At 36.8% G+C, this 13968-nt stretch overlaps 1 protein-coding gene across 1 annotated transcript in view; it reads right to left on the reverse strand.

Moving 5' to 3' along the window:
* Nucleotides 1–1155: 1155 nt before the first annotated feature.
* Nucleotides 1156–13968, reverse strand: part of abraxas2 (abraxas 2, BRISC complex subunit) — a 31310-nt gene continuing 18497 nt past the window's right edge. Inside the window, exons 4-9 of the mRNA XM_069899727.1 lie at nucleotides 12822–12888; nucleotides 11665–11855; nucleotides 11189–11308; nucleotides 5628–5712; nucleotides 4998–5112; nucleotides 1156–3319 (exon numbers count right to left, since the gene is read on the reverse strand). Coding sequence (XP_069755828.1) covers nucleotides 2883–3319; nucleotides 4998–5112; nucleotides 5628–5712; nucleotides 11189–11308; nucleotides 11665–11855; nucleotides 12822–12888 — 1015 coding nt within the window. The 3' untranslated portion in view covers nucleotides 1156–2882. The remainder of the gene's footprint in view (nucleotides 3320–4997; nucleotides 5113–5627; nucleotides 5713–11188; nucleotides 11309–11664; nucleotides 11856–12821; nucleotides 12889–13968) is intronic.

The following is a 13968-nucleotide window of genomic DNA, read 5'->3' on the forward strand; positions in this document are numbered from 1 at the left end:
TGCCACCACAGTCATCAACTACCTTACAATTCTGTACCTCAGGCTAGGTCAATAATTAATGGAATTCTTTCAAACATATTTAAATTGTACAGCAGTGTTCAGGTTTTATATTTTCCCCTCCCGCCTCATTGAAACAATGGATATACATTGCTTGAGCAGAATTAGAATTCCTTACTAATATTTCATATTAGTATGGAATTCAATTTTGGAGAAAGATTTGGTCAATAGGAATCACTCTCTCTTACTGTCACATGTCATCTGTGTAATTTGATGAAAAACAAACCTTGAAAAGCCAGGCTGGAACAGAAAGTGGTCAGACTGGCATGTAAATCCTATGATAATTTTTAACTAAAAGCTTCATTGGGTATCTATCATACTGCAATCCAATTCAAGTACCCCACAAGGCAGTACTGCAAATATAGCCCAAATCTGCCACACAAATGTAAAATAGATGAAATTGCATGTGGTCAAACTTATGCAAAAATAATGCAAAAACAAGAAAGCGTTGCATAATTGCAACAACCTCAGTTACCAAATAAAAGTTTTCCACCTGTAATTTAGGATTAGATTAGACTGTTAGTCATTACACGTGTCCTGTCTACACAAGGTTAGGCTTTCCAAACCCCATTGAGTTAACCATGTTTATCGACTATGTCGTGGCAAATGCTGGAAAAAAAAGTTGGTACAATTGCAACTATGATAACTTAAAGGCCAGAGGACATGGTCTTTAATGAGCATATAATAATACAAGATTTATTTGAGTCAAGTCCTACAAAGTTCTGAAACGAAACATTTAAATTGACAATGACACAATTTTGAATTTTAGCACTTAGAAATTCAAGGGATAACAGTGCTTAATGGAAGTATCTGTACACAATGACAGTATTACAAACCATTCATACCTGAATATTAATTCATCATAGATCACTGGGAAACATCTTCTCAGAATACTCCAAATGTACCATTTCCACTACTATTAACCAGTTGCTTTTTTTTATATATAGGAAAAAAATTTATATAGGACAAATTAGATAATGCAATCAAATACTTAGAATAAATCCTGATATGGTGCATTTTAGTATCACTGCATTTCAATGCATTTTTCAGACGTACAATAATTTTAATTGATTTCCTCAAAATGAAGTTTGACATCAATTTTATTTGTCACTTAATAATTTTAATAACTATATTTATCTTTATTTTTATTGTTAATAGACTATTACAATTTCAAATCATGTTTAAATTCTACTGTCAATGCTATTTATAGATGGTTGATGCATTTTAATTTAAAACTGCAAATACTCCATCATCATCTATTTGTTAAATCTAAACATTGTCTCTCTGCTTATACAAAATTCTATCAAGAGCCAAACAAATATCTACTTTCTTTTCTTTGATGAAGCAGAATTGTTCCATTGTCAAGCACATCAAACCAATTTTTAAAATTGAAAAACTGAATGAAATTTGGTGCTGTACAACTCTCTTTGAAAATATATTGACAGATTAAACAAAAAGAAATTGGGACAAAGTGCTTTTCCTTCACAAAACACACTTTAAAAAGTATCGACCTGTAGGCAAAACCTGATTTTAAAAATAAATCTGGCACTGCAGATGCTTTCAGGCTACAAATCTGGGAGTCAGGACTTTTACACTGACTGGATGCATTACATTCATCACACATACACACAGATTCCTGAGTACAGGATTGACTATATCAACTCATGTAAAAGCTCCCTGTGAATAGCAAATATAGCACAAAAACAAGTTGTACACAAACACTTCCTCAGTTTTTACAAAAGATTGTCACCCAAAGATTTGACAATAACCCAAAGAAAATAAATGTACTAAATTTAATGAGATTTTAAAATTTTAGTCCCATTTTGGGCATTTTCAAAAGCCATTCAATTTAAGTTAATTCCTGAAACTTTCTCCTCTAAGAATCGTTTGTGTCAACCCAATTATTGTCCTTCAAGTCTGATTAACCCCCTTGAGGAAGCTTGTTGGCCATCTTTTATGTACTAAAGCAGTTCCTCAGATCCATTAAAAATCCTAGATTAAAAATCCTAGACTAAAATTTGGCAAACAGAATTGAAAAAAATCATAGCACCCAAAAAGGAATATAGCAATAATTCTAGTAAACAGGAGCAGTGACAGATTATTTTGTTTTACATATACACAAATTTTGCTATACTACCAGTCAGGCACATAATTGAAGAAATCAAAGCTGTTTTGGATTACAAACTGGCAAATTACATGTTTTTTTAAGAAAAGGACTGAATGGTTAAATGCAGTGTTACATTACACTACCAAATTTCAGATGGTCCAAATATCACAGTCCTAGTCACGGATAATATCACAATGTGCAATCTAAAGCAATTATATAATCAATCTTTGTTCCATTTAGGTTGCAAAGATTTGAACAAGCACAAATTTGGCTCCAAATGGGGTTTTAAATTTTGAAGGCCGCTGACAATGTTCCCTTTTGTGAACCTGCAGAAAAAAAACCAAAATAGTGCAAGTAGAATGATATTGTCAAATTAAAACTCTTCATTGGATACAGACCCAGCAGCAATTGGTTAAAGTATCACTTTAAAAAAAAAAATCTGGTGCTACCATTCTGTGTCTAGAGTTGCTGTTGTGCCTTTGGAAGCAATTTTTGGCTGTAACATTTGAATCTTTCTATAAAGTACAGAGAAATCCCACATCCCATTAATCTGAAGTCAGCCTTTGTGCAAGGCAAGGAACATTCAAGTAGGATATTTGCTTTCTGCACACGGAAGCCTTCCTGTTACACATTGATTCAATTGCTTGGCCTGAAAACCATCTCTTCTCACATCCTTCAAAATTAATGTGCATCACAAAATGAGGGCCACAAGAGTCTGTTATATTTGTGATGTTTGATTTGTATCTCCATCTGGATGTGTATTCGAACACATTTCACCCAATGCAGTGTAGTCACTGTCAGACGTTTCTGAAGGTTCGTGCAAGCTTTCATAATTGTCCTCTTGAATAACAGTATCACCATGTGCTTTTTGTGACTGGGAACTCTCCATTTGGCTTCCAAAGTAGTTTGGAGCACTTGTGCTTGCTGAAGGTTTGCCAGCAGATCCCACACCCTGTAACCGAGGCACATAAACACTACTCATCACCTGCAAATTTCCCCTAGCAATGGTATCAGAATTAGGTAACAGAGCATTAGAAGGGTCCAAACTTTCTTGTATATGTACTTCCATTACTTGTCCAGGACTGGTCCTAAGATTAAGCACATGCACCAAATTTTCTTCAGCTAATCCTCTATTCAGGGCAGCTTCTTGAAGCTCTAAACACAATTGGAAATAAAAAACTGCATTACATTTTCTTAGTGTCAAAAAGCACAAAATCAGATCGTGAAGCCCACCGAACACCTGCTGACCAGAAAACACCCGTTTACAATTATCCTTTTATTTTTAGTGATCAATACACCCAAGGGCAATTTACAGTGAACAATGAGCCCATCAACCAATATGGGAAGAAACCGTGCACCACCACGAAGATCCATTAGTCTCAGAGAGAATGTGCCAGCTCCACACAGACACCACTGGTGGTCAGGAACGAACCAAGGTCACTGCACCCACGAGGTAGAACTCTGAGCGGTGCCATTGCAATGGTCAATCACTATTCTGGTTTGCCAAAAAAACCTAAGCAATTCAACAATGGCCTGAATTGTACTGGCATTTTGCCACCAGTTCGGAAGATAACCGCCAGTAGAGCATCTAATGGCTCAGCAGCATTCTTCAGGACAGAACTTGCCAGGGGTCAGACACCACTTTTTGATTCATTCACTCGGTGCAGCAACAAGTTCTGAAGGGGACGTGTTCAGTTTTGGGAATAGGGTGGTGGGGTAGTGGAGTACTTACCGTACTTGGGGCATTAACTGTGTATATTCTGGTCAACATAGGAAGCAGCAGGCACTATACAGGTTACATATGGAATAACCAGGAGTAGGTTTAAATGTTAGTTTGTGATGAAAATCAATTGGGCAAAGCAATTTTGATCAAGATTCCTTTTTTTTTAGTGACTTAATAGCACTGGTATTTAAGACAACATTTTTCAAATCCAGACATCATGTTTTGAAATATTTAAATAAAATCTCTTTTCAATCTCTATATGCCATTATTCAAATTTAAAATAAGCACTTTTGAAATGAACTGAAGGCAAATTCAAATCCAACTCCAAAAATTAAAAAAAATATTCAGGTATACAATTCTGAAATAAAAAGTGACTTTATCAGTAAAGGTGACCACCAGACTCTCAAAAGCCCATCTGATTTTTCAATTTACATCACCACTGACCAAGCTCTGATAGGGTAGAGCTGCAAGAGAGAGTCTAAAGATCCCTGCTGTCCAGCATTGCAGACAATGGAAATTTGCTTTAATAGAATCCACAAATCACTACCAAAAAATTTGGGAGATACAATAAAACTATTGGTTTGCCTGAGCTTGAGAACCATAGGAATGGCAGGGAAATAATGGGTCACAAGTTTTTGTTTTTTTTTTTTTTTTAAATACAATTTTGGCACAAAATAAGCTGCTTGCTTTGTAGGTTTCATTTTAATTTTGGAAACCAATTGTCTCAAGTTGAGTGATAATACCAAAGATGCCAACTCCTACAATTTTAATTGGAAGTATTGCAATTTACATTGTTATTCATCCACAACTGGAAGTATGGGCATAAAAGGGAAAAATAAACCATAGATGCATTTTCCCTTTTATCCAAACATTTAAACCTCAAGGATAAAATAAATTTTTAATTTTATTTAATGCAGGTACTTTTTTAAAAATTCATAAGTACGTTTGTTATGAAAGCTTTGCTGGTTTATTAAAGACAGGCTCCTGAGTTGACATTCTGTTTATATTTATTTATTCAAGTAATCATCTCTTGAAAGCCTTCTCACATTTGCTTTCATTAACGGATATTAATCCCAAATAATGCGCTTTGAAACTTGACCTGTCGCTTACTTTTTTCTTCTTCAATCTCTCTTTTCCTGCATGCTATTTGTTTCTTCAGTTCATCAACTTCTTGAAGATAACTTTCAACTGTTTGTTCACTCTTTTCCACTTCTCCACATACTGTCTACAGAAGGGTTAAAAGGCAAGTTTTAAATTGTCTTTAATACAGGGTTATATGTAAATTGATGTAAACCAGCTATGCATTTTTACAAAACGCAAACAAGACAATTTCAAATCCAAAGGCTCAACAGCATTAAAAAAAAGCCAACATTACACGTTATGAGAACGAGAGAAGGGGTAAGGGGTGTTGACACATAACGAGAACTAAGCTTGATGTCAGGAGAAAATCTACGTCAGCAATGCGTATCATTGTGTTATTGCAGAATGTTGGATGATTTCCAGTTCAAGAAAAGTGGAAGCACAAGAGTGGGCCATTTATTCTAAACCAGTTATCACCTTCGGATTTCAAAAGGGCAAGCAAAAATATAATTACCAGTAAGTATTTGTGCAGAGTTTTTCTTAAAATAGCATGCACTGTTTCACACTACATCTCAAGACAGACACAAATTAAACATGAATTAAAGATACCAAGCAACTATTCCTAGCTCCGTTGATTCTTTATGTAGTCGAGCAACTTACTTGCAGCTTTTCTTGTAGAGCATTGTACACCTGATAAATGGCCCTGATATCTTTAATCACTCCATCTTTGTCAAAGAACTCAGCTCTGGGTTAGGAAAATATAAAAATAATTAAACTGAAGCTTGAAACCATGCATGCAAAGTTTAGCAGCAAAACATATATTCTATAAATTTGTATTCAAATTATTGAATAGTTAAATTAACTTAAGAAACAAGATGGCTAGCAAATTCATAATCAGTAAATCACTTGTTGGATGGTTGCCATTTAAGTTTATAGATAGGAGACAAGAGACGGCACATACTTTAAATGTAGAGCTAAACAAAATCTGCTGGGGGATGTCAGCGGGTCGAGCAACATTGGAAAGGTAACCAATATCACGAGCACAAGGTTGGAGGGGCTACACAAGGGCCATTAGGGAGTTGCTGAACCAAGGAGAGTAAAGGATGACAGGCAGATGGAGAAGGAAAGGATTGAAATTGGAAAACTGAGACAAATGATTGGCCAGTGTCAGACAAAGGGTGAAGCAGGCAGGAGAACAAAAGGGGGGCAGGTGAAGGAAGATGATCCACAGAGGATGAACCCACAGACAGCTGATGGAGGGGCACAACAAAACCAGAGCTGGATGCTATTAAGATAATAATGGTGATATAATGGAAACTATTAGGGGAGAGGTGAAGGGTGGATTCTGAACTAGGAGAAAGACAAAGTGTTGGAATGGAAAAGGGGACTGAAGGATGGCCAATGCAAATGGAGTACAGATGCTCTGTAAAACAATCCCCAAATCTGTGCTTGGTCTCATCAATGTAGAGGAGGTCATTAGAGATAGATCAGCTATATCAAGCAATTATTCTGTACTTAAGAGCTATTAGCTTAAGTAATGTTGGTTTCTGAAACAAATCTGATCAACACACACACACACAACACACACACACACACAAGTTGAGCAGCTGATTTGCCCTATTGGGTGTTTTCTTCTCCCTTTAAGTGGAACATGACAATTGCTGAACGCTGACCAGGATGAATTAGCAAATATAAAACAGAATACTTAAAACCTTACAGATATGCTCAACTCACTAGAAATTATTGTTAATCTCCACAAAATGCTGTTTTATTCATGACGTGATTGCACTGAACTAAAATGCTGACAATCTCGAGAAGATTATAATTAATCTGTTCATAATTGGTGCTGCAGTAAAAGTGATCTGTAGTTCTTCAAACATGAAAGGACAAAACAATCTACAGGAAATGCAAGATAATAAAATTGTGACTTTCCAGATATTCTATTTCACAGTATATTGTCAGGTCAATTTAAACTGGTTTTCATAAATCATTTTCATCCAGAATATGAACTTTGTCTTAAACCCAACAAGTTAATTTAGAATGATGACCAGTTGAAACATGCTTCCTTTTTCCATAGTGTTATTAGCTTCAAGTTAAATATGGAAAAGGATAAGTCTGGTCCTCATGTTGGTATTCTAAATTGGAGGAAGGCAAATTTTGTGCAAATAAGAAAGGATCTATGAAGAGTGAATTGGGATAAGTTATTTTATGGCAAGGGTGTGCTGAGTAAGTGGATGGTGTTTAAAGGTGAAATTTTGAGAGTTCAGAGTTTGCATGTTCCTGTCAGGATTAAAGGCAAAGTTAACAGGCACAGGGAACCCTGGTTTTCAAGGGATATTGGTAATCTGGTTAAGAAGAAGAGGGAGGTATATAGCAAGCATAGGCAACAAGGAATTAATGAGGTACTTGAAGACTACAGAAAATGCAAGAAAATACTCAAGCAGGAAATTAGGAAGTCTGCTTTGGCAGATAATGTGAAGGTAAACCTGAAGGGTTTCTACAAGTATATTAAAAGTAAAAGGATAGTAAGAAACAAAATAGATCCCCTAGAGATGGGGCAGATCTTAAACAGATTTTTTTTTGCATCAGTATTTACTCAGGAAACTGGCATTGTGTAGAAAGAAAGAAGGGAAACAGACAGAAATGTCATAGAACATATGGAGATTAAGGAGGAGGTGCTTGCTGCCTTACAGCAAATAAAGGTAGATAAATCCTCTGGGTCATTCAGGTGTAGTGCATGATCTCATACTTGTTGAATCTTCTTCCTGGCACCTCCCTGGGAAGGAGGTGAACAGAGTGCAGAGAGTGGGATAAGTCTTTTAATGTGTTAGCTGCTATTCCAAAGCAGCAGGAGTTATAGATGGAGTTGATGGAAGCATATGTCTGATGGACTGAGCAGTATTCATAACCCACTGCAGTTTATTGCTATCTTGAGTAAAGCAGTTCCTGTATCACACATTAATGGACCCCAACAGAATACTTTGAATGGGACATCTGCAAAAATTGTTAGGGGTGGAGATATCATGCCAATTTCTTCAGGCTTTTGAGGAAGTATAGGCACTGATAAACATTCTTGGATATTCCCTCGGAACTTGAGGGAGACTAGTGTAGAAATTGCAGGGGCCCTAGCAGATACATTCAAAATGTCCTTCGCCACAGGTGAGATGCCAGAGAATTGGAGGGTAGCTCATGTGGTCCCGTTGATCAAAAAAGGCTCCAAAAAAAATAAACCAGGTAATTATTGGCTGGTGAGCCTGACATCAGTAGTGGGTAAATTATTGGAAGATATTCTGAGAGATATGATATATATGTATTTGAACAGCCATGAGCTGATTATGGCTTTGTGCATGGTAGGTCGTGTTTAACAAATCTTGTAGAATTTTTCAAGGAAGTTTCCATGAAGGTAGATGAAGGAAAGGCTGTGGATAGTGTCTACATGGACTCTAGTAAAGCCTTTGACAAGGTCCCACATGGAAAACTAGTTCAGAAGGTTAAGACACTAGATAGCCATGGAGAATTTGTATAATGGATTCGTAATTGGTTATGTGGGAGAAAACAGAGTGGTAGTGGATGGCTGCTTCCCAGACTGGAGGCCTAATACAAGAGATGTGCCTCAGGGATCTGTGTTGGGACATTTGTTGCCTAGATCAGTACGTTTGCTGATGACACAAAGATAGGAGGCGTTGTGGGCAGCGAGGAAGATTTTAAAAGCTTGCAGAGGTACCTGGGCCAACTAGGAGAATGGGCAAAAAAAAAAAAATAGCAGATGGAGTTTAATGCAGACAAACATTCTGGAAGAGGAAACTAAGGTAGGAAATACACAGTAAGTGGTGGGGCACTGAGCAGTGCAGAGGAGCAAAGAGATGCACAATTCCCTGAAGGTGGCATCAGAGGTGGACAGGGTTGTAAAGAAAGCTTTTGGCATCTTAGCCTTTATAAATCAAAGTATTGAGTATTGGAATTGGGATGTTATGAAAAGTTGTTTAAGACATTGGTGAGACCAAATTTGGAGTATTGTGTGCAATGCTGGTCAACTAATTGCAGGAAGGATATCAATAAGATTGAAAGAGTGCAGAGAAGATTTACTAGGATGTTGACAGATCTTCAGGAGTTGAGTTACAGGGAAAGATTAAGTAGATTATTCCTTAGAGTGAAGAAAAATGAGGGGAGATTTGATAGAGGGTTACAAAATTATGAGAGGTTAGTTCATAATTTTTTTGCATCAGTTACATTTGATTCCACAAAAACTAAACAAATTGAATCCTGCTATATCAGATTTATGTTTTAGGTGTGCATGTCAGATTGGATCTTTTTTTTTTGCATTCGACTTGGCAGAGTCCTAAAGTTAAAGATTTCTGGTTGGAAGTCAATAACTTTTAAGAATGGATGACAGGAGTTAAGTTCCCACAGGATCCGATGTTATTTTAATTTAATAATATTAAGGTTATTACACCTAAATTAAAATTAACTAAGTATTTGTACAAATTGCTTTAGCAGTTTCTGTATAGCAATATCATGGAAGTTTGGAAAGATGGCATACAGAACTTTGAAGTTGTATACCACGAGAAGATTACTTACAGTTTACAAAACAAATATCATGCATTTTGGAAAATATGGCACCCATATTTACAAAATGTGGGTTTGTATATTTCTTGGAAACCTCCATTATATAAATGCTCTATTCCCTTGGCATTCTCTGCTCCTATCTCTATTTTCTTTCTTTTCTTTTTTTCTTTCTGTGGGTTTCGAGGGGAGGTGGGAGGGGTTTATATACCACTTGTATAACTTTTGAATTCAACGTAATGTATCCTTGCCAATTTAGCGTCATCACTCCTTTACCTGGGTGATGAGAACTGCAACAAAACTCCAAGTATGATTTCACCAATGCTTTGTACAGCTTCTTCATGAGGAGAAAACGTTTGTACCTAATACCATGTCCACTAAAGGCAATGTCTTCTTCACTATCTGAGTTGCAGCACTCAGAGAACTATGCACCTATATACCTTGGTCCGTCTGTTCTCTAACACTTCCTGATCTCTGCCATTTACTGTGCAAGTCTTGGCCTGGTTTGACTTACCAATGAGTAAGACCTCACATTTGCCATAGTTAAATTCCATTTGCCATCCCTTGGCTACCTTCCCAACTGCTCTAGATCCTATGTAATCTTAGATATTCTTCTTCACTGTCCAAGATTCCCTTTCTCACTGTCCCTCCTCCCAAGATCATCACAGGACCCAGTTATTAGTTCAAGTTTATTGCAACATATACCAAGATGCAGAGAGATAGCTTGTTCCAAGAGCATTCCAGCCTGACATGAACAGAACAGACAGTACAGAACAGCAAGACAGCACAGAAGAGCAGAATTATGAAGCAAGATCAACTGGTTGAGGCAACTTTTAATATTTTGAGGGTCATTCAGGTGTAGTGCATGATCTCATACTTGTGAATCTTCTTCCTGGCACCTCCCTGGGAGGGAGGTGAACAGAGTGCAGCGAGTGGGATAAGTCTTTTAATGTGTTAGCTGCTATTCCAAAGCAGCAGGAGTTATAGATGGAGTTGATGGAAGCATATGTCTGATGGACTGAGCAGTATTCATAACCCACTGCAGTTTATTGCTATCTTGAGTAAAGCAGTTCCTGTATCACACATTAATGGACCCCAACAGAATACTTTGAATGGTACATCTGCAAAAATTGTTAGGGGTGGAGATATCATGCCAATTTCTTCAGGCTTTTGAGGAAGTATAGGTACTGATAAACATTCATGGACATTGCATCAATATGGGTACACCAACTTAAGCTATCCACTATCTCCAAGTCATCGTTGCGGATGCACACCAGGAAGCTGCTTCAATTTATTGCATGTGATCTTGAAACATGGCTGAGAGTGCCAAATATAACTAAGGCTATGAGATCTAACAATATCCCAGCTGTGATACTGCCAGCTCTGCCTTTGGCTACCATACAAGCATACGCCAGATACTGTGCAAAACACTTGTTCATAAGAGCTAGACAACCCAATCTGGCCGATTACCAGCCCACTGGTCTCCTTTCATAACAGATGTTTTCTGCAGTGCTATCAAGTGGTACTTACTCACCAACACCCTATCTAGTTTCAAAATGCCTATCAGTATAGAACTAACAAATTCGACTGCAAGGTCATCATTTTAGACTCATTAATGTATTATTTGCTGATCATTTTGAAAGTGAGTTGATACTTACCCATGTTCCGTTACCACCTTGTCGTAATTCCAAGATGTGTTTGGCACTGAGGAACTTTTGTACTCTTGCTGACTGGTATTTCCCAAATTGGGGATTGTGAGTGAAACTCTCTGATCATACCTTCAGAGGAAAGGTAATAAAAAATACTTAAAAAGACAAATTACAGCATGAAATGTGGGCTTATTTGAGAGAATTCTATCCAAATAAGAGTTTCTCTTAACTCACCTATAAATAGTGTTCTAATTAATGGAAAAACACTCAAGACAGAAATGGCAATCACAAATATTCAACATACAAATATCCAATTATATCAAGGTGCTGGAGATGGAAGATTAAGGGGATATGATGTGGTTAAAGAGAATAAAGAGAAAAGTAGATGTAAAATTTAAATGATTTATTTAGCAGCTATTAAAAAATAATTTTTGTTTTAAGAATTCATTTATGAATCTTAAACTAAGCAAACTGAAGGGACTTACCGGCGACTGGGTCTAAACAGCACATATTCCAAAGCATGTGTTGAGTTGTTTGCTGTGGAGATGAAACTAAACAGAAGGAAGACTAGATCAGGCACTCCAAGGATATTTGTCAGCTGCTTATGGATAATATGTTCTCTGTAAGACATCTGCTGCAGTGTATTCCTTCGAAATCTGTACCAACCAATGACATTCTACAGAAAAAGAAAACTATTAGGACTTATCGGTAAGAAGTCAATTGAAATCTGGACATGGGTAAAACTGTAGATGCTGAAATCTTGAGCAAATGTTGAAAAGCTGGAGGGATTCAGCAGACCAGCAGCATCTGTGGGTAGAAATGGTCAATATTTCAGGTCAAGATGTTGAGTGACCATTTCTAACCATGGACGCTACCAGTGAAATAACCTTCTTAAAATATTCAACACTTGGAAAGGAAAAGTCATGGGTGCAAGTTGGAGAAGTAAATTTTCAACAAGAGGCTGACACCTTTATAAAAAAGGTTATTGTTCTCTCTTAATCAATAACATGAGGAAACTCAAACAATACTGTTGGATCTCATTACATTCCAACACAAAGCACTGAATACAAAAATATAATGGAAACAAAAAGTAGCACTAGAAAAGGTCATGAAATCATAATAAGGAAGGTAAAAAGTTATGTTTCTGTTATATCAAGCCAGCCATCATCTCTTCTGGATTTTCTGAGAAGCCTCATGAAAGCTACTTTATGCCACAGGTTTCACCAAACACCAGGCCTCTCTCTTGACTAGTTATGTAAACTTGGCTGGTTTTCCTCAGAGTTCATAAGACCAAGGAATGAAGTGGAAGTGTTCAAATTATGAAAAGGATTGAAGGGCCCTTATTTTATCGAGCAAGAGAACTTCTCAACAACCTTACAAGTTAGAGCCTTACTAGTTACATGTGAAATTAGGAAGGACTTGAATTGCACAAAAGTATAGCAGGGAAACTTAATGATCTTAAAAGCAAAAGTTGTGGATGCTGGATCACATTTTCTGTAATGGGGCAGTGATATGCATAAATGAAGTATGGAAAAATTATGGATCAATAGAATGCTGAGATACTTCAAAAAGCTGAATGGCCTATCCCTCCATTACAAAATTTAATAAGGACAAAATGTACATTTGACAAGTTAATGCTTACTTTCCTCCTTCCTTTAAGGATTCTATCCAGACTCTCTTCTTCAACTCTTCCTGCATAGTCATAAAAACTGAAAATGACAAGTTCAAGATATGAAATGCCAAACCTGGTAAAGTATTGCAAAACAAACACATTTCAAGAGAACCTTAAATTATTTAAAGTAATAAAATAGGCTGCTTAAGAGAATAGTTATACAAAGATGTACACCATAATGCCACAGGGAGGAGACCATATTCATAAACTGTTGGTTGGGAAACTGGAGTTGACATCAACAGACACATTTACATTGTACTTCAACACTTGACATTTGACTACATCAAGATACTGCTTAAATCTATTTTTGAGATTTCAGTAAATTTTCTTTGCACCTCTTTAATCTGTTACATTTAATAATTTAGGTCCCTTTCCACACAACATCACTCATGGCTGCAGCAAACCATTTGGAGATTGGGGCTTTGCACCACTTTTGATGGACAAATAGATTTCAGCTTTTACCAAATAGCTATACATTTTTAACTGTCAGCTTGGCATGCAATGGTTTTATTGGATCACAAATAGAGTTTACTGCCACATTACCCCAACAATGACCAATATTCAACACTTTTTGTATCTCTCTTCTCCACAGCAGCACTCAGGGCTCTGTCACTACCAGATTGTTTTACAATACATGTCCACCCCAGTTCTAAATGATTCCATGACTTAATGATCAATGTCAAATTGTCAAAACACCTGGCAAACACTCCAATATCTGTACAATTTAAACTAATCAAAATCTACATATGTACATTCATATGCAACCTCCTCATGAGAAAATATTCCAGGGATTAACAGGAAAGCCTATGGTGATGGTTTTGCAAATACATGAAGTAAAAGGTATTTTTGAGGAGGTGGAGTCGATCAAAAGGAGTGGAATTCCCACTGGTCAAAAAATAAAAGAACAAAAGGATGTCAACAGGGAGCAACCTTGAAGGACAAAAGTAGCCGGGCCGAATAATCGGCTTAAGCCAGAAAAAAGCCCTGTGCCAACGAGACTGATGGTATCCGCAGATAGACCTGCAGCGCTACCTGCTCAATAGTGAGACTTGGTCTCTTTAAAAAAAAAAATTTAAAAAAATAAATAAATAAATAAAGGACAAAAGTATTCTCCAGG

The sequence above is a fragment of the Narcine bancroftii genome, chromosome 10 (genome assembly GCF_036971445.1).
Source record: "Narcine bancroftii isolate sNarBan1 chromosome 10, sNarBan1.hap1, whole genome shotgun sequence".
In the NCBI taxonomy this organism is placed as follows: domain Eukaryota; kingdom Metazoa; phylum Chordata; class Chondrichthyes; order Torpediniformes; family Narcinidae; genus Narcine; species Narcine bancroftii.